General features: G+C 35.2%; 2 protein-coding genes across 2 annotated transcripts; one reads left to right on the top strand and one right to left on the bottom strand.

Annotated features, from left to right (window-relative positions):
- Positions 1 to 88: 88 nt before the first annotated feature.
- On the bottom strand, positions 89 to 19029 carry LOC113225695 (protein lava lamp-like). The gene is made up of 10 exons (XM_026458083.1): positions 18784 to 19029; positions 18535 to 18676; positions 18103 to 18219; positions 17498 to 17649; positions 15916 to 16120; positions 11028 to 12215; positions 10846 to 10953; positions 4306 to 10732; positions 2458 to 2612; positions 89 to 1431 (listed from the first exon to the last, which is right to left on the bottom strand). Exons 1-10 carry the CDS (start codon positions 18904 to 18906, stop codon positions 1352 to 1354), a joined length of 8697 nt encoding a protein of 2898 aa, XP_026313868.1. The 5' UTR covers positions 18907 to 19029; the 3' UTR covers positions 89 to 1351.
- Positions 19030 to 19749: 720 nt separating this feature from the next.
- Positions 19750 to 21310, top strand: LOC113225635 (39S ribosomal protein L28, mitochondrial). The gene is made up of 5 exons (XM_026458002.1): positions 19750 to 19785; positions 19886 to 20153; positions 20324 to 20643; positions 20843 to 21024; positions 21242 to 21310. The coding sequence occupies exons 1-5, from the start codon at positions 19765 to 19767 to the stop codon at positions 21297 to 21299; spliced, it is 849 nt and encodes a 282-aa protein (XP_026313787.1). The 5' UTR covers positions 19750 to 19764; the 3' UTR covers positions 21300 to 21310.
- The last annotated feature ends 37 nt before the right edge of the window (positions 21311 to 21347 follow it).

Genomic DNA, 21347 nt, shown 5'->3' on the forward strand with positions numbered 1-21347 from the left:
AAAATTACAGACTTTTTCACTATAATCTTACCTTTACAATTTCAAAATAATACTGGTAGTATTTTTAAATAAAAGATGAAATTCTCAATGGAATACCGTTTATTGAAAACAAATAGCGATTTCATATCGGTCGTATAATACATATTATTTTACACATGTTCGCATTATATATTATACTTACAATTGAAATAATATACTGCCATAAGTAGGTATACGTTTTGCAAAAAAGGCACGTTTATAAATTTCTTTATTCAATATTAACAGCTTCGGATACTTACGTCGCCGCAAGGAACCTTTTTAATACAAATTATATATATTTTCAATAAATATTATTATAACAGTAATTTTAACGCAAATAATTATATAGGTATTTACAAACTAAATGGATGACGCCACAGAACCATGACTGTCACGTTCTCGTGGAGATGAAAAGGTAAGTTGACAATTTCGAAATACAAGGAATGTGATTTGATTGCATTAATCATAAGTTCGTTCGTTCGTACTTGCCAATTCCGAGGACAACGTTACTTACCGCTAACTGGAATATTTTTATAAATTTGATTTACTTATTACAATTTATTATAATCCGGTTACAGTAACACAACGCGCTTGTGATGAATGTTTTGATGTCTACTATTGCTTTTGGATGCTGGTCGTTTGTATTGGGCTTTAATAACTGCTGCCCATGATAGGAAAACAAAACAACACAAAACTGTGGATGTTACAGTTCTGTTATTGGCAAGTCAATAGGGTGCATAATTTGGAGCAAAACGTTTTTCTCGAAACATTTAAAAATTGTGGTAGCCAGTGGTGGCAAAATGTTTTAAATGCAGAACAGTTAATGGTAAAGAATTTAGTACCAAACTTCATAATTTTTTTTTTGCGTATGACTTACTGTTTTTCATGTTAGCAGAAATAAAGGGGTAGAACTATCTAAGGAAATGCATTTGTTCAGAGACTGAAAAATGCATGGTTATTTTTTGCAAAAGCGTCTTGGTGCTCAATCAGTCCCTGCTATTGTTAATGTGTCATATCTGATACGTATAGTAATGGTTTGCGAGACTCTCGCTTCCAGTGTCTCGCCGTCGCCCTATCCAACCTGCGTAGGGAATAGGTTCATTACAATGAATGATCCTCAATAGAAGGTACACCGGCGCGAAACAAACGCGACCTACAACACGGAACAGTTATTTTCAAGACCTAATTTATCACTTTTGCATAAACGCGTCCCGTTTATTCGAACATGAAATACAGTAAATCCTGCTTTAATACTTGTTAGAGTATACACATGGGACCCTTTCTTTAAATTGTTTTATTCAATTATTAATAATACCTAGTAGAGCTGTTGAACTCACATGTGGACTACTTTGGGCGTGGTCTTGCCTCGTAGCCAGTTTAGAAGAACTGTGGATGTGCTCTGCGAATCTCGTGCTGCAAAAGAATCACTAATTAATAAACAAACAAACCGAATTGTTACACAAATAAATATTATTATGGCACCCGCTTTTGTTATTACCAAAGTCGCAATGCAACAAGCGGAGCGGGATTTCCCCGGTACATGTAACGTACAGAGTACTTTGTGGAAAAGGTGCGGCCGGCGGCCATTTTATCAAACTACAGTACATAACCGGAAATCCGTACAATTTAAGTGTAGCTTCTCAGTACAGTCCAATTGGCGCATGTTAATAAAAATTAACACAAACAAAAATGCTTAATACCTTCGAAGGGCTAAAGTGGCAAAGTTTCCTCCAAATAAAATCACACAACGCTCTGCCTCCTTAATCACGGCGATCAAACATCGTGAAGTGATAGCCTTGAATAAATATTATATTTGCATCAATGTCTCGCAGAGCAGCAGCACTTCCACGAAGTTTCATCGATATACTTTTTATATAAGTTCCGCATATCACCTCATGTATTTAAAATGGTTTAAATGAAAGTATTTTAAATGAAATGGAATTTAAATTAGTTTCTTGCCTAGGGTCTCGCATTTCAAATTGGCTTCTACAGAACGTACCTGCTGTACCAAAATAGAAGAACTCCTTCGACCTGACAGCACTCGCACCTGTATCTGTTTTTCCAATCTAGGGAAACGGAAACCGCTACTAAGCTACAGAGTGAATCAACACACCTTACGAATCTCTCTACGCGCTTCTTACAGATCTCTGTTTATGGTTTTAACGGCTTTGAGCCGCAGCGCCACCTGGGAGAAATCTAGGGAATTTTTCTTCTTTTCGTTGCCCTAGATTGGCAAAACAGACACCGGTTCCAGTCCTATCAGATCGAATGGATATTTATTTGTTTAATAATAACAAACTACTTGAGTAATTATTACACAAAAAAATGATATCATGGCAGTTAAACATCATTAATTGCTGTCAATATTAAAATATAAAAGCGCATTTATTTATGTAGTACACCTATGCCTCACGGGTAAAGCTAAATGTGAGAACGTACAAAAAGTATGGTGCGCCTGCGCCAGTTGATCAACAGCCTCTGGCGGCAGGTTGGCGACGTCTCGCTGCAAAAGTCGCAGGTCCAGCTGCCGCTGCTCACTGTCCTGCCGCAGCCGAACGTCGCGACTGTGCCGCACGCTGCGCAACTCCGACAGCCTGCCAATTCCCTCACAAGTTATAAACAAATCACTTTGTCGCATTTCATAACATAAAAAAATCAAATCGGCTTTATTTGACATGCCAAATACACGGTAACCTATAACAAACTCGAATTTTTTTCCGAAATAACGTTTGTCCGAATTTTCATTACCCCAAAACCGAATTAAAACAAAACCGTGTTGTTCTTTCAGGATATGTTGGATGTTTATCACAAAGACACGATTAGATTAGGTTAAGTTAGGTTTAAAAGAAAAACCATTTTCCTCTCAAAATTACTTTCGAGGTTATGAAAATTCGACCAAACGTTATTTCTGGAAAATGTCATATCGGACTTCTGATAGGTAATCAAAATACATACATACATCTACATTTCAAACAAAAAATTAATAAAAATAAATTCAGGTTAAAATCCAAAAAGCATGACACAAGTGTCACTAAATCAGCATCTGAGGACTATGCTACTTACATAGCATAAAACGATTTCTGCGATTTTTTAATTATAAGGCCAAACAACTGAGTATCTAAGCTATCAGCACCGATGCAAGCGGTATGACTTTCTACCTCTTCAAATGCATCGTGAAGTGAATGACGTTTGTTTTATAACTAAACTAGCTAATGACAACGTTGACTGTCCGGAGTTATGTCGCGTCTCTTGGTAGCGTCTCTTGCTTCGCATACCTCTCGTTCACCCAAATTACCAATACAACACATTCGTATTATGTCGCTGTGAAACATGTAATAAGCACTGTGACTAACTCTGTAGGAGTTTGAATTACTTTGGTAAACCATAATTGTAAGCTCAAATCTTGTTATCGGCAATGTATATAATCCGGTATTCTATACAACACCAAAAGTGCCTCATATGCATAAAATTTGTTAAGGCGAGTAAATGTAGTTAGAGTTAAATGTAGATGCACATAGCAATATGATAATAGGAAGTGCTTGTGTATTAAGAAGAATATTTTATGTACGTCCAAGTGTCTCAATAGTTCATCTTGTAGGAATAAGAGGTAATTAGAAGAATTGATAATTAAATTGCAAATGATATTTGTTTAAGAAAATTCCTATTTTTTCGAACAAATTGTTATACTATAGTAGCATGCTAAATATGCATGCTACACAAATGAAACTTAACATACCGTTTATGTATCAAGCAAAACTGTCATATTAAGTGATTATCTGATATCTGAAGTAAATGCAATTAATTCTTTGACTTAATATAAGTAAGACCAGCATTGACTTACAAATAAATGGACGACGGGTCTAATACAAAAACCACGAAAATAATGTCCCAAGTCAACCTATTCGAAATTTAAATTGTTATGTCATCGCAGTATCGCGCTGTCCGTAGAACAAATGAAGACTAAAGCGGAGTGTCGCGCTCTGTATACGATTTTAGCGCCTTACAAGTGCGGACACTTTTTAGCGCGGACCCGACGTCCATATAATTGTAAGTCAATGAAGACCAGCAATAATTTTGATATTCAAATGTGGAGGAATAGGCCTTCAGATAATATTTACTTCATTCTATTATTTCCTAATTAATTAATTTCCTAACATACCATTTTTTCAATTATAGCTGTAGTTACCTAAAAATAAAATAAAGTATTAAGGCTGCTTAAGAAATATTTCAAAGGCAGGTTAAGTATTTAAGTAAATAAGTACGTAACAAGTGCTAAGATATACTAACTTGGCTTGTAACTTGGGTTTCTCTCCGTCAACATCGCTAATGCTGCTGCTGCGCGACGACTGTCCGCGGTGAGTGTCCACAAACTCTTTCTCCGCTGAGAAGGTCGGCAGTTCTGGCAAACTCTCTTGCGTAGGACTCATAGATACCTCAATACCGCTGGACTCACACCTTGTCTTCAACTCTTCCAAAGATCGCAAACTATCTGACAACCGCAACTGTAAAGTATCTCTCTCTTCAAGTAACTGCGTAAGCTCCATAGTAAGCTCTTCACACCGCACATCTCTCTGATGCAACATGTACAACGCCAAATCCAATTCTGCTCTAGGAACGGCGTCAATAAGGTCTTTGTTTAGCACACCTTCAGCCTTATCTTCACCTGCGCCGGGTTTAGTACCGGAAGCGAATGTCACATGCTTTTCAATCTTGCTGCTAGATTTCAACAAATTCGTTAATTCGTCTTTAAGCGTGACTAGTTCTATCTCTTGGTTCTCTAGTGCTGATTGCATATCTTTATTGCTGTTTGCTTGCTCCTCTAGTATTTTATTTAAATCTGTTATCTGCTTGTTAATACCGGTGCATTCCACTATTTTTGCATTAAGTGCTTCAGTAAGACTTAACTTTTCCACTTCTAAATTACTTTGCAATTTTTCGTAGTGTTGCCTGTTTTCGTGCATTTTCAACCTCATTACAGCCAACTCTGACTCCTTTTCGTAGCTCAAATCTTCAATTTTCTTTTCATACTCAAGTAACTTCATTCTAACATTTTCAAACTCTTCGTTTCGTTGGTTCAGGGCAATTGTGTAGTCATGGGTTTTCTGATGAATTTCACTATCTTTCATTCGAAGTTGATTGGTTAAATCTAATATTCTTTCTTCACTTTCCGAAACCTTTTTATGGATTTGCTCTATCTGTTGAGTAAGGTCATCGTTAGAAGCCTTTGCAGCAGCCAACTCAATTTGAAGCTTCATATAGGCTTCTTCATAATTTTCCGAATGTTGCTTTGAAGTGTCGGTTAATTCTTTTATTTGCTTTTCATACTCTTCTTGTTGTCCTAATAACTTATTTTCGAACATAAGCTTTTCATCTTCTATTTCTGAACGCAACATATCAAGTTGACCTATCACATCGGCGTATTTGTCTTGGAGATTATGCAGGTGTTCCTGTTTATCCTGTAATTTATTTTGGATAGTCGACAACTGCTCCATCATAACTAATTTGTTGGTTTCTTCTTGATTCGATGATTGGACATTATCAAGCAACTGTTCATACTTGGCTTCGAAAGCACTTAGCTGTGCTCTTAACTCTTGTTCTATATTTTGAAAATCTGACTCTCTTTGCGCTAAATGTTGCTTCCATAACTCAGCGATTTCAAAACCTCGCTGATCTACTGCACTAGACACTGCAGCTCGTAATTCAGCGACGGTAGATAAAAGTTGATCATTTTCGGTATTCAGATTTTGTATTTTAGCATCAAGTTCGGTCGCTCGTTGTTCATATTCTTTGATTTTCTGCAGTAATTCACGATTCTCAGTCTCAAGCGCCAAAATTTTACAGTTTGCTTCATCGAGATTACGTTTCAGTTGCGAGCAATTATCTTCTAAGGCACTATCTTTCTCAGATACTGCTATTGGATCTTCTTGTGAATGTCGAGTGCTGTTCTGTTCTTGTAGCCAAAGTAGCTTCGACTGAGTTGATTTTAGTTCAGATGCAAGTAATGACACTTCGTTCAAAGCTTCAGACCCTGACTGTTTTAATTTTAAAACATCATCTTTAAATTTATTTTCAATGTCCAACAAATGATTATTTTTACTTTCTAGTGCACCACGAAGTTCTCCGATTTCAATTGTCGATTGTTCGTATTTTTGCGTTATTTCATTGTAACTTATTTCAATTTCACGTAACTTCTCATTCAAACTGTCTCGGTTAGTAAGAAGCTCAGTGTTATACTTTTGCAACTCCTCTACTTTACTCTTAATATCGTCGAAGTCACTTGCCGATTTACTCAGTTGTAATTGTTTGTCAAGATCGATTATCTTTGCTTCGAGTTGTTCTTGTTGACTGGTAAGGTGCTTATTTTGCAACGTCAAATTATCGATTATCGACTGCAACTCATCGTTTTCTTTTTCAAGTTTTCCGATTTCTTCTTTAAGAGCGTTATCATTAACAGGTGTATGTGTTTTAGGACCAGGTGAAACCTTTGTATCAGAGCCCCACTGTAAGGTAGACATTTTGTCATTCGCTTCTTTAAATTTGAATTTCCATAATTCAATATCATTATCTAATTTCTCTTTTATTTCAATAAATCTTTCGTTAGCAATACCTAACACTTCATTTTGTTTTCTTAATGCTTCTTTTTCACGTTTTTCTTTATTCAAATCTGCAGTAAGTTCTTTCACTTTGTTTTCTAGATGCTGGACGTTAATTTTTAGCTCATCCTCAATTGCGGTCTCTAAAAATGATGATCCAGAAATCTGTTTCGATATCTTCAACTCATTTGACAACATTTCATTACTAGTTTTCAATTCCTTCAATTTTTTCAAAGCTTTTAACAACTTCGTATTGCTTGCATCGAGGTCAGCTTTCAAAGCTTCGTTGTCTTTTTGGAGTTGGTGTAACTGATTTGTCATATGTGACATCCCTGGTGTCACTTCTCCTAGTTCTTCCCCTTCACCAAAGCCCCAACCCTCTTCTGAATTAAATGGATCGTCACTTTGTACTGGCTCAGCTTCCTCTCCTTTATAACACAGATAAGCCTTCTTGGCTACAACCATGGGTTCTGATATCTCTTTAGTGGGTTCTTTTCCAGCAGACTGTTTCTGGTTCTTTTCCGATGTCTTGGCACTAGCGTGCTCTTTGCTGGCGTCAAATACATCAACACCAGATACTATTTGTGAATCAATCAAGGAAGTATCGAATTCTTTAGATGCATCACTCAATGGTTCAATGGTGGATGAAATCATTAATCCTTCAGTCCTTGGTATATTCATTTCAAAAGACACTGTCTTCTTTTCTGTCAATTGCTTAATTTGATCATCTTTTTGGTCTACAAGGTTTTGCAATTTCTCGATATTCATTTTCATGGAATTGGATTCTTCAGACAAACGTTGGATTACCGATGCTGAATGCATCAATTGTGCATTGAGTTCATTGATTTTACTCTCCAAATTCGAGTTTAATGCCAAAGTTTGTGTCTGTAAACTTTGAATCTTATTATTGAGTTCGTAAATTTCTTGATTTTTACCGTTAACAATTGAATTTAATTTGTTTATTTCGCTTATATACTGTTCTGTGTAATCGGGAACTTGTGATTGTTCTCTTTGCGTTTTATCAATTAATTCATGATTTATTCTTGTCATTTCTTCAATATTTATCTTTAGGGTCTCATTATTGTTTCGATACTCGTGAAGTTTTTGTTCCAGTTGAGTAACATGTTCACTCATTTTCTCATATTTTTCACTTAAAGCCTTCTTTTCTTTGATGGCATTTTCAATCTGTGTGTTAAATTCAGACTCTATTTCCTCAATGTCGTGTTTCTTTTGTGCAAATATAGTCTGATGTTCTTGCGTAATCCGTTTGATAAAGGCTTCGAGTTCATGTAGCTGAGATTTACACTTAACCATTTCAGTTTCAGCCAAATCTGTCCTACTTGCTTTTTCTTCCAAAGTGTGACAGTGTTCTTGTATATCAGAAATAGACCTACGCAATCGTTGATTTTCCTCGATCAAATGTTGAGTTTTATATTGTAACTCTTTATTTTCATTTTCTATTTCATGAAGCTGCTTTTCGACAACCCTGTCATGATCCATAAGAACTGCCAATCTACTCACTAAATGGTCTTCCTGACTGGTGTATTCTGTGTAAGCTTTCTGTTTTTCTTGTAGTTGACTATCTAACTGATCGGCTTTACGTTCCAAAGTTTTTCTACGATCTTCCATAACGGATATGCCATCCTCAAGACGACAGATGCGATTCTTGAATTTACTAATTTCGGTTTCTAAGCTTTCAATGTACAAGTCTCTTTCTTGAACTTTCGCATCATACCCAAATCGTACTTGAGTTAGCTGCTGTTCTAAATGTTCAAGTTTGTTCAGCAGCTCGTTTATTTCAGATTGTTTCTGATTTAGTTCACCTTCCAAACTAGATATTTTTGTAAAAAAGTTCGTATTAGTCTTCTGTTCTACTTCATAATCAGCTAATTTATTATTTAAAGATTCAATTTGTGTTTTGAGGAGCGTATTTTCGTCTTCAGTACGATTTAGTTCCTGTTGTAGTTCACTGTAAGATTTATTTAAAGTTGACAGTTCATTAATGGCATTGGTTATTTTTTCTTCAAGCATTTGGAACTCCTGACGTTTCTGCTGCTCTAGAGCAAACTTTTGCGACTGTAGACGATTTACTTCTTCTTCAGCATGTTTCAATTTTTCTTGTAAAGCCGGCAGTGTCTCCACTTGTATAGTCAATTGTTCCAACTGTGCATTCTTAACTTCCAGCTGCTTATGTATCTCATTTAATTCGCCTTCTAGTTCACTGTACATGGAAGACTTCTTTTTCACAGTGGCAGCAAATTTCTTTAATTTTTCCATGAGAGCCTTATTTTTCGCGTCTATTGCTGTATATTGTTCTTTCAGTTGTTCGTTTTCTATGGATAGTCTGCTTACATGCTCTTTAGCGTCTTCAAACTCTCGATTAAATTCTTGTGAATTATTATCCTTTTCGGATAAGCTAGTACGTAGTTTTTCATTTTCTATTGATTCCTTTCTCAATTGCAGTTTGACTTCGTGCACTTCTTCGTCACGCTCCTTAAGTTGAGACATTACATTAGATATTTCTTCTGCATGTTTCTGTTGTTGTGACTGCAACTCTTTAATTAAACTTTGTTTCTCTACAAACAATTCTTGCAATTTTTTCAATTCTGTTTCTATGTTATGGTTCTTATTTTCCAAGGCTGTCTTTAAATTCAACAATTGCGATTTTTCTTCTTCTAACGTTTTCAATTTATCTTCATATTCAGTCAATTTTTTTTGATGTGCAGTTATTTGTTTATTGAGAGTTTTGACAAGTTCTCCGTTTGGATCCTTAGCTTTCTCTTCTTCGAGTAATTCAATAGTAGATTTCAGCTTTTGCGACACATCGTTAAGCTTGGTGATTTGATTAATATACTCAGCCAAATCTTTGTCTTTTTGTTGCAAAGTATTTCCATAGTTATAAATTTGTTTCTCATATTCTATCAATACATTCTCTAATTCGTTTATTCTAGCATCCCTGCTGTTAATCGTTGTAGAATAGTCTTGATGTAACCTTTGCATTTCTTGTTGTAACAATTCATGACTTTGTTTTAAAAGGAATAACTGGTGTTCGGATTCGCTGTTTACTTTAGTGTTTTCTAATTCTAGTTTCAGTTTATGGTTCTCTTCAGATAAACTCTTCAATTTACTTTCATACGTAGAGTTCATTTGCATTAGTTCATTTTGCTTTTGCTGTTGTTCTTCTAAGGCTAGTATCTTCATTTGACAATCTCCAATCTCTGCTTCCCTTTCTTTTATGATGTTCTTCAATTTAAGTATTTCTTTGGTCAATTGCTTAACAGACTTTGTTCTATTATTTCCTTTCTCGCCCGCAATCTTATCATCTTGTTGTGTTTCTGACGAAGCTCCCTCTGGAACATCATCCATACTCGATGGTTTCGATAGCTCAACACTTTCTTTTATGATTTCAACTCGTTCTCGTTTTAATTCTTCTATTTGGTGATTGAGTTCTTCGTTCAACTTAGATAGTTCTTGTTTTTCATGGCTTAATAACTCTATGTTATTGTGCAAAGAGTTACATTGTCTGTCAAGTTCTGTAATTTTTTCGTGTAGCGATTCATTCTCGAAGCTGATTTTACTCATCTTTTCCATAACTTCCTGCCTTTCTTGAGTAAACAACTCAATTTTGCTGTTCAGTTCAGCACTCTGTTCTACTAACTTTTCTATGTTCTCCTGACATTCAGGCGAAACATGTAAGTCTGAAGGACTTTCTTCCATTTTGTGTTCAGTCAAACCCTTGCTATATTCTTCAAGTTCTAATTTTTCTTGAGTGGTAAGCGATTCCACAATTTCAATAGATTCTGCAGAACTTACTTTATCAGCACTTAATTTCTCGAGTTTGTCAGTTAATTCCATGTTTTCTTGAATGTAATTTTCTAGTTTATGCATTAATTGATCTTTTTCTTCCTGTAGTGATTTGATTGTCCCTTCAAGTTGACCCTTGTCTAATTTGAGGTTTTCTATGACTAGCTCTAACTCCTTCGTTGAAGCACTAAGCTGATCTATTTGCTCTTCTAACTGCACCGATTTTATTTCAGAACTGACTTGTTCAGTTTGCAGGTGCGACATGTCTGCCAGTTTATCTTCCATATCCGCGTTCTTTTGTTGGAGTTCATGCAACTCTGCAAAAACAATACAAGCAAATTAAAAATTTGGTCAATGCGTAATACAATGCTACAATACTATGTGGAATATCCTAAATGAATAAATACTAATATATTATGATAGTATTTACCTTGAACTAAATCAAATTTCTGTGCTTCTAATACACTAATTGCCTTTAATCTAGTTTCAGCTAAAGTCTCCATCTTCACTAATTTCTTATAGACATCTGATTCAGTTACTGCAAAAGTAAATATTGTAAAATATTAATAAATGACATATCACAAATCTGATAACAAATGAAAACAAACGTACATCTACCACTGTCATAATCAACAAGGTGTAACTGCAGATTTCCTTTTTCTTCCTCTAATTCAGCAACTTTTTGGGACAGCTGATGCAAATCTTCATTTAGTTTCACTATTTCAGCATTAGAATCCGACACTTTGCTAAAGTTTTCAATAGTTTTTTGCATTTGCTTTAATTTCAATTTGTGGCTGGATTTTACTTTGATCATATTCTTATTTGCTGCTTCTATTTCACTATTTAGAGCTGCTATTTGGTTTTCAGCAGCCCTTAATTTATCAATGAGTTGTTTTGGATCTAATGTAGAGTAATCTTTATCGTCCCTTTCATCAACATGTCTTGTTCCTTCTTGATATTCTAGAGTTTGTGTTCCCACGTCCGTCATATCTGCGTGTGGTTTAACTTGTAATTTTAATTTACTTATCAAATCTTCATGTTCTGAAATAGCTGACTGCAGTTCAGTAATCAATAAGTCTTTTTGAGATATTGTGTATTCTTTATTTAAAATATCTTTATTCAGAGACTGAATTACCATTTCTAATTTCATTACGTCATTTTTATTTGCTTTCCTATCAGTTTCTTGAGGTAATGATTCGGAAGACAATTTACTCCAAGGTGACTTCGCCTTAGATGATGTGTTTCTACCAGGCTTGCGTGTTGGTAATGGACTTCCTTTTTTGCTTGGGGAAGCACTTTGCGGGTTCTTTTGCTCAGAACCCATAGAAACTATCGTATTTTCTAATTCTTTATTGGTCTGTCTAATTTGACAGTTAAGCTGTTCTAGTAACTCGATTTTCTTGGTTAATTCCACCATATTCGCTATTTCGATAGATCCCTTCTCTTCTTCCACATCTTCTTTCTCCTTCTGTGTAAGTTCTTCCACTTCCACTTCCTTTGCTCGTATTTGATTTGTTTCTTCTGTTATTTTTTCTATTTTTTGTGTCAATTGCAAAATTTCTTTATGTTTACATTCTAATTCTTCAACTAATTTTGAATGTGCAACACTAATTTCAAAGCGCGAATTTTCCAAAATGGTGTTGGCTTCCTCTAAATGACTGATTTTCTCATCTTTTTCTTCAATTTGTTTTAGCAACCTATTTTTTTCTTCTTTCCATTCTGTTTCCATATTTATAAAATTCTCTTGCATTTTAATCATTTGCTGTCTAGTGTCTTCTAGTAAAAGTAAAGAATCTTTTTCTACAAGAAATAAATATTATATTAGTATGGTATTTGAAATTTTAACAAAGTTATTTTAACAAGCTTTAGTGACACGTAGAAAAGTATTATGGAGTATTTAGAAAAGTATTATGCCATGTCGAATGCCGCCTTCGACAGACTATTCGATTAGCCGAAGAAGGTGAGTCGACTGCTGCCTCTTCGGCAAGCTAATCCGCTAACGAACGCAGCGTAGTCGACGCGTTGTTTACACCGAGTCGACAGCCGCTTTCGCCGAAATCACAAAGTCATTATAATACAAGTTTACACATAGAGACTAAACAAATAGTTCAAAACGTTCAATGAACTGATCGAGTGGGTACTCCATTCTCCGAGTTCTCAGCATGCGTATCGTCGTGGTGGCGACTCTCGTTTACAGAGTCGCCCGATAGTGATTACCAATAGTCGAAATAGTGTGTTCCAAATGAGTAGATAAATGTCTACTTAAAGACAATAAGAGTTAAAAAAATAGACAATATAAAAAATATACAAGGTGTGGTTAAAAGTACCAAATATTTTTTATTACGTTTTTCGAAATCCGGATTTCCGGAAATAATTTTGCTGCATCTTTGGATAAATCTACTCACCTAGAAAGCTAAAGTTGGATTTTGCTTGTAGCTTATAAAAAATGTTAACTTTGGTGAAAATCTACTACATTTTAATACTACTTGCTTGTAAATAGTATAATTGCATGGTGACTAACTTGAATGTAATGCCCCTAATAAAGCCACAGTCGGTAAGTACATTTTTTTTATTTGTAGCACGACATAGTTCCTTACATAGGTCAGGTCAACTTCAAGCAAAGAGGTTACTTAAGTTCAAACTTGAAACATTTGCTAAAAATGTTATCTAAACGGAAATTTAATTGTAATTCAGTCACTTACCACTTCAATACTGATTATTAAGAATTTCTTATAATAGATTTTAATTATTTTCTGTATAAAAACATTGCAAATTTTATTTAAGGTCCATCATGGTTGTGAGTTTTTGCTTTTAACAGCATTTTAGTTCGAGTTTTATTATGTATAGAAGAATATCTAGCTAGCCATGCTGATGAAAAAAAAACTAAACTATTAAAAAAATATATTTAATTTGTTTTATTAAAACTAATTTATTAAAAATTAAAACTGCCTTCCTGGCCAAACGGTTACCTTGCCGTTTATTGCCTGTGGTCCAACTGCGTAGGCTGGTCTGCCACACGGAGGTCCCGGGTTCGATTCCCGGGCCGGAAGAAATATATGTATGGCTTACATTTATTTCTCTCGAGAGTTAGGGTGTACTTATTACATTAATTATTAATTTGTGGTTGTCAATGCGTGCGTCCATGGCACCCGCGACATAGGGTTTCCCTAGTGCGGGGCAATGAGTGTGCGCGTTATAAAAAAAACCCAACCAATTACAAAATCCATAATAATTGTTGTGTTATGAATCATTTTTATTCATATAAGAAATAAACATTGTATTCATTTCCTCGCAAATGTGATGAAAAGTATTGTTGTACAAAACTCGAGTTATTAAAGTCATTATCAAATAAGAGACCAAATTTGACAGCAAAAGAAGGCGATAGTATGTAAATTTGAATGCGATCAACGAAACAACAAACAAACGATTATTGGCATTGTTGTATTTTAAAAATATACATCAAGTTTTTGAAACATTATACAATATGACAAAACATATTTGAAGTACCGTTTTCCCATGAATTCCAAAATGAAAATGCAATTTTGAGTTACTCCGAAACGTCCTGAAAACTATTAGTTTTGAATAATAGTATTGTAGCAATTAATCGCCGAATTTCACCAAGTCACTTCGATTTCTCGGAAAAAATATATGTAGACTTGTTAAATATTAAAATAAAAATAGATATATTTTAAATAATTGTGTATATTACATCTCTGACCAAACAAATTTATAATTTATCAAATTTAAGAGTCCTGTACTATAGCCAGATTTGCATTTCCTTTTCTTTTTTGCAAATTTTGAATTGGCAACACTGATATGAATCCAGCGGCACCAGAGTCTGCGCTCGCGCACCGCGCAATCTTTCGCCATCTTGGAAGTTGACTGTTCGCTTGGTTATTTTCGGTGTTTTTCTTGTGACTTGGCTTTGCTTTCGGACTGTTCCTATCTACCGACCCGAGAGATAGGGTTTTCCGTAAAGACTACGGGCTCGCAGCTAGCGCGTCTTAGTAGCGGTCTAGTTGAGGGCCCGAGGCGAGGGGCACATGAGTTGCCCTTTAAGTCGGTGGCTATGTCCGAATATTGTCGCAGGACATTGCCACTTGGCGTCTCCAGCACTAGCCCGGAGAGCTAGTAGAGGATGAGCTAGACATCTTCCGGTCCCTCCAGCCGCATAGGAATCTGGGAACTGGAGAGACGCCATTCATTCAGCGTCGGGAAGTGAGCGTGACTTACAGCTCCGCCACCAATGAGGAGATTTGGTAGTCGGCTTAGAGTCGGCTGGTCGGTCGGTGTCAACCATTAGTCGTGCGGAGTGTGACGGGAAGTGAGCGTGCCTACAGCTCCGGTACCTATCTGGAAAATGGAGGATGCTGTACGTGCACCCGGTGACGACTACAAAGCCTTTCGGCTTTGGGCTTCTAATAGACCCTTGTTAAAAAATTTCTTATTTACCGTTCTATCGTACCTTAATACACTATGCACTATTACGCCACTAGAATTACTTTAAAATCCAACTTCAGCTTGCTAGGTGACTAATTTTATCTCACAATGCAGCACAACTATTTCTGGAAATCCGGAATTCGTAAGAGTAATTAATTAGTACTTGGTGGTTTAAACCATTGCATGTCACTCCTTGTATCTATATGTACCTATTTTCTCAATATCTCTCGGCAATCATGGGATTTCCGAATAAACACGATTAATTTTCATGAACATTAATTATTAGATTTAAAAGCCATAATAATAATTTTAATTTTGAATAACATACTTTATTGTCGTTTTGTTTTGATTTCCGTGTGAATCTATATAGATAGATCTGTAAAAATATTTCCTTATTTTTAATAATAACATTTACTCCATTTCAATAAGCAAGTTAATAAAAGTATAAAGTAAACAAAGTGTGCTTCTTTTATATAACTAAAATGTATATTTTTCTGGTTATTACTCTTTTCAATTCAGTTTGTATCTAAACGCATTTCTTCATCTGACATAGCTATTATGTTAGTATGTTCGCCATTGATGGAATAATCACTTTCTATGCTGCTCAAACAGGTATTGGCTTCGTGTAAAAAATACAAGTACATGCTGTAATTTATCTATCGTGCCTGTGACTTTAGCGCTTTACTCCCATTGTATATAACAAATAAAAAATGTTATAGCAACTCTATATACTTCCAAATCGACTAAAAGCGTCCGGTCTGTACCAAATGCAAAGGGTAACTAAGTAAAACCTGATGACAGCCGAAACACGAAGTTTGCCGAGTGACAGTGAAAAAAATAGCAAAAAGCATTATAAACATTTATATACTCATTTGGAACACCATTGGTAAACACCAAACCTGTGAAACCGCCTAATTGATTTCAGTACTGAAATATGTTCAGCAAATGACTCAGTATTTACACAGTCTCGTCGGCGGCCAAGGGAAGGCGACTTGTCGAACTAGTGTAAATACGCCATTAAGTTCTACCGAAACTAATGATAGTTAAAAATAATGCAAACCTTTTTTAGTTAAACTATCAGACATCAAGGTCGTAGCTTTATTCTTGGCTTCTATTATTTGGTCTTTCTCATTGATTTTCTCTTGTAAATCTATTATTGTGGTTTCCATTGCTTTAATCCTCACTTGCATTACACTTATAGCATTCTCCTTGTCTTTCAAACTATTTAGTAGTTGAATTACATCAGTTGGTTCTTTGCTCTGTACCTGAAAGCAAACATGAATAAAACTGATACATTTTCTTAAATCTTTTTTAAGAGGCCTGAAACATTCGGGCATTTATGTTGGTCTCATAACATATGTATACATATAAATAACTATCCTACTTATCTGTCGCTACGCCCATGAGAGGTATTGCTCCTCATCAGAAAGCAAGACCTCACATAGGAGTATAGAGCTTAAGCACTCTGGGTCGACGGATTGCTCTGCATTGAATTTAGCTCTTCTACCTGACCAATGTCCTTTAATTGATGTTGGACCCGACAGATCGCCTATCGATCACATTCCCTTAAACGAAGCTTGTCTTCCAACTAGTTACAGAATTGGCAGAGGGGATTCTGCCCTTCTCATGAGATAGTAAAATTTATTTAATGGAATGTGACCAGAACACAGTCTAAGACCAATTAATAACAGTGACTTTGGTAGACTACCTTCCTCAAACCAGGGCTTTCATGGAGGATGCAATTGGATAGTTTCGTACCATATACACCTTGTCACAGATATCTCATCATAGCTCTTAGCCCATTGATCCATATTTAGGTCCCTTACAAATGGGATAAGTTCTACTATATAATACATAATGGTTCCAATGGCTCGGAAATAGCTTCCCTTGCTAGTCTGTCTGCTATCTCGTTTCCTAGAAGTCTGATATGTGTTGGTATCCATTGAACTATTATGTCAATATTATTGGACATTATTTTAATGCCTTATGTGCTATTGGTATGCCTCAACTTCCAAAGACATATCAAACCAAGTGTTGAAGTGCACTTTTAGAGTTAGTGAGAAAAACGGTATTGTTTGCATCCTAACAGAACTGACAGAAGCTAATGGTTCCAAATGGCAAGTAACTACGCTCGCATTATACATGCTTCATAACACAATTTAAGTTTCAATGAGACATTTAGTTGAAGGTGCCGCGCCAACACCATTGATGTCCTTGGAACCATCAGTACAAATCCTATAGCAGCCACTGCATTCAATAGTAAAAAAAATATTATAATATACACAATCATTTAAATTAACAGTTTACATTGTTTCCTGGGGAGCGTTAGGTTGGGTATCCTGTCTTGTATGCAATTATTTACATCTATGTACATCTAAATTTCCATATAAAACTGTAAGCATTTGTTATGAATGAGTTATGACCCTCCACGATGAGCATTATTTAACATATAATATCTTAGTATATTCATGTCACTTAACGAGATAGTTATTAAAAACATATAGGTATTTCTATTTACATACCTTTCCACTCAGTGAAAGAGTTCTAAAGAGATTAGAGATTAATATGTGTATGATCATACCAATTCGATTCTCTGATTCTCCCAGAAACTAATTAAAATTAATGACTAAGAGGGTCATTACCTTTGTAACTTCAACTGCAGTAACTGCCTGTGATTCCTTTCTAGTAGGCACTTTAATAGGTCTCTTACTGATTTCTTTATATTGTTTTATGCGTTCCATCAGAAGCTCTTTTTGTTTCAATGTGTTTGCTAAACTTTCACTGATGCCAGGGACTGGAAAATAAGATATTATATTGAAAAACATTACAAATTATCTTTTATAATTGTTTTATCTAATAAAAAACAAATTTGATGAAATAAATTAGTGGTCGTGGCAGCACAGTCAAGGTAGGAATGTACTATTCAGGGTCAATATAGTCCTATAATATAAGAAGTATTAACACTATAAGAAGACAAAGTAGTACTGATAAGAACTCAATGTAGAGTCAACACTTCTTGAGTAGAGAACATAATTAATTATAAAGGTGTTTTTCTCAAATAAGTAATAATTTAACAGGTATTTTAAATCTCACAGATCAGGTTAAATTAAGTAGTTATCTAAAAGTTTTATTACCAAAGAATATTCAGACATGAATGAGGGGCTTGGTGTGAGTGGAGGAAACAAAAAGTATTGACCATCATAGTGACCCATGGTATGAAATAATTGTGTATGTAAAAACAACTCACTGTTCAAAGCCTCCTGGACAGACATGGTGGTTGAGGTGTCTGTAGCAACAGAGTACCCCGTCCTCTCACTCATGGTGGATGTGATCTCCGATGCAGTATCACCCACATCATCTTCCTCTGAAATATTTATTTACATTATATTCCATTATAATTATGTCACAATGATTAAAAAGCTTATAGTTACTACTATAGAAGAGTCCCAGCTACTTATGATTATAGTTGAAAATCGTTTATGGCATTCATGTTGTTATCTTTTTGAGGTGTTACAATGAAAATAAGTAAAAATTGTATTACTAGTGGTTATTAATCATTAGTATAAAAGTTTTATGAAGTCTTAGGCCAATGTAGGTAATTTCTGTAAATTGAATAGAATCTTAGAGTTAATATCAATGATAATACATATGATAAGAAAATTGCTGTAAAATTGTTCACCGAATGGCTTTCCCAACAACTCGGCAGTTGCTTTCCGATGTTCCTTGATGCGCTTCGACACCAGTGCTGCATTCTCGAGGCATTTCTGAGCTCTTTCGAACTTGATTTGCCTCTCGGAAGACAACGATACACGCGAATGAGCCTAAAACAGTCCATATGTCATTGTTACAATGTTTACTTTGGATGTGAATTGACAATCATTCAGTGAATAATGTCCTTGAATTTTAAAGTAAATTTCAACACGTTTACCTTGCCAGTTTTTACACTCCCAGCCACACTAGACACTTCTCCTGATGATACTGCTAAATTAGGGTCTGACACCTCGGATTTTTCCCTTGTAGAGGGATTATCGACGTTTTTATTATCCGACATGGTTTGCTACACTGTGCGGACATTAATAATAGAAATATGGTATACGTTTATACTATTTAATAGTTAGACTATAATCTAAATGTGAAAGATGAAAAATTAAATGGAATTAAAATGATGTTATTGAAGATATTCCACAAAAAACCAAAATATTTTGCCACCACCACTTGGCACCTGCCATTCCAATTTTTTTAATAATCCACGTCAGCAGTGTTACTAACTTTATTGGATATTTCATCATAGTAGATGATAATGACATCTAAACTATATTACGATTATCGTTCCAAGATCATTTTAATTTAGCTAAAATAAAACAGTCACGATATGACACTATATCGTTAAGTCAACATTATAAGATCTAAATAAGTTAAATAATATACTATTTTACTTTGTTTGCTCATTTGATTGTAGCTCTATAGTTGGGACTATAAAGTATACTCTATGTACCATTCTAATGTTAAAAATTGCTACTCTATAGAACTTGAAACATTTAATGTTGCCATATCACATATACTGCATTACGATTTGCATAGAAAATAACGTTTTAGATTTCCATAAATATCAACAGATTTATAATTATGAGCTAAAAATTGCACAGAAAAAATTAAACATTATCACCATTAGAAGAACAAGTGGTTCTAAGTATATGTAAAGCATTTGCTTTATTTGGTGGATCTGAAAGTATTAATATAGTAACATGAAAAACTGTATGTCACTGTCAAAAAGCTGTCGGTCGATCACTGGTTTTGGATCATCTTAATTTTTTTAATTTGACAAATAAAAATTATAGTAAAATTACTGAATTTAATCAGTGAATTGACTGAAATATCAATTGTATGTTGGCTTTAACAAAATAATTAAATGGCGTCATCTCGTATTCCGGTAATAACGACACTTATAGGGTTACAGTGGTTTTCAATACATTTAATCATGCATTGGTTATGTACTAATTCCTTGCCACGACCTTAACGTTGATTTTCAGGGTACTGCGCGTCAGTTATCGAAAACTTTTAAGCATAGAAGCAGGTTTGAGGTTGGCATCGCTGCCGAGCTACCCGCCGCTTACAAGAAGTTCTGGCGAGAATGGAAAGTACTAAAGCCTGCCGCAGTACATTTCGTTTCCCAAGAAGGCAGGTGGAGACGTGATGAACTCACGGGCGAAACGCTACCTATACAAAACATCTCATTGCCCCTCAAACATCCTTCTGAAATTCACGAAGGCATTTGGGGTGGGGAAGCAGTTGTAAAAGGTGATATCAAATTAATTTTTGTTTACATAACACTTGCGCAGTTGTTTACGTCAGTTTATTTGGCTACATTGTGGATTGCCTTGTTTGTCAACTTGTGTAATATGTACACTTTAAGATGGACAAAGAAGTCATTGTTTATAGGTCAATTAATAATAGCTTGATATTTGTAGGTTTCCAAAAACGTGATCCAATGAGACGCAGAGTCCCACACTACTGGGTGCCAGTGCTCAAGAGGACTGTAGTAAAGTCAGAGGTGCTTAACACCCACCTTTCAGTCACTGTTACTGACCGAACAATTAGATTAATCAATGACCACTATGGATTTGACCACTACCTACTCAAGACTCCTGCTTGTGACCTGGTGTCAATGTTGGCACTGAAGTTAAAGAAACAAATTTTGATTGAATTGATGAATGGATGCCAGAGACTCTCTTATGACCCAATCAAGCAGAAGCAGATTTATGAAGAATACAAAACCTATTTGTCATCTGTAAGTTCAACTATATTTAACCAATCTAATAAATTACAGTATGTTATTCATTCCATCAGTTAAATATAAGTCTAGAAAACTTTTACCAACTCAGTTGCATGTTATCTTTTTAAAATTCAATGACATCTAAAATATTAATGTACCACCATTTAATGGCAGTTAACTTATTCTATAATTATGCAAATATCTTTTTTTGCAGTACACTCCCGAGGAGATTGAATGGTATGGCTTGACTTGGTATGAAGCACTGTCAAAGATAGCCAAACAGAAGGAAGCGGCTAACAGACCTGTCCCACTAAAGAATGTGTACAGGAAAAATCTTGTGGATAAGCTAAAAGCTGCTGGAATTGAAGAGACTAAGAACTCTCCTGATGATATATCGTAAGTTCACACTACAGTAAAAATTAATGTTAATACTTTATTGTGAACAATTTCATAAGTACTAGCTAAATTTATTTACTCACCATTACTACATAAACTATGGTGTTATATTTCCTAATTTGGTCAAGCTTGTTATAGAATATACTGAAGTTTTTGCAATACCGTCTCCGGTGTCCTCACTAGGTTAGGTAGAAATGATATAATTTTTATTTTCCAGCAACACAACATCATGGCTTTCAAAGATGAACCCGTTCGGCAAGAAGGACGAAGCTTAGTAGGAGCATAGGAAATTTTATCGTCGAATAGTGCGCGGAACGCCGCCG

Source organism: Hyposmocoma kahamanoa, unplaced genomic scaffold (genome assembly GCF_003589595.1).
Source record: "Hyposmocoma kahamanoa isolate Upper Pololo Valley unplaced genomic scaffold, ASM358959v1 169, whole genome shotgun sequence".
In the NCBI taxonomy this organism is placed as follows: Eukaryota; Metazoa; Arthropoda; class Insecta; order Lepidoptera; family Cosmopterigidae; genus Hyposmocoma; species Hyposmocoma kahamanoa.

Excerpts from the sequence above, each read along its gene's own strand:
- LOC113225695 (XM_026458083.1), bottom strand. The coding sequence starts at position 18,906 with ATGTCGGATAATAAAAACGTCGATAATCCCTCTACAAGGGAAAAATCC. Across the intron at positions 2,613-4,305 it reads AAACCCAAGTTACAAGCCAA|GCTGTCGGAGTTGCGCAGCG; the intron begins GTTAGTATATCT and ends GGGAATTGGCAG. Across the intron at positions 1,432-2,457 it reads GCAGGCGCACCATACTTTTT|CACGAGATTCGCAGAGCACA; the intron begins GTACGTTCTCAC and ends ATTCTTTTGCAG.
- LOC113225635 (XM_026458002.1), top strand. The coding sequence starts at position 19,765 with ATGGCGTCATCTCGTATTCCG. Across the intron at positions 20,644-20,842 it reads ACAAAACCTATTTGTCATCT|TACACTCCCGAGGAGATTGA; the intron begins GTAAGTTCAACT and ends CTTTTTTTGCAG. Across the intron at positions 21,025-21,241 it reads AACTCTCCTGATGATATATC|CAACACAACATCATGGCTTT; the intron begins GTAAGTTCACAC and ends TTTATTTTCCAG.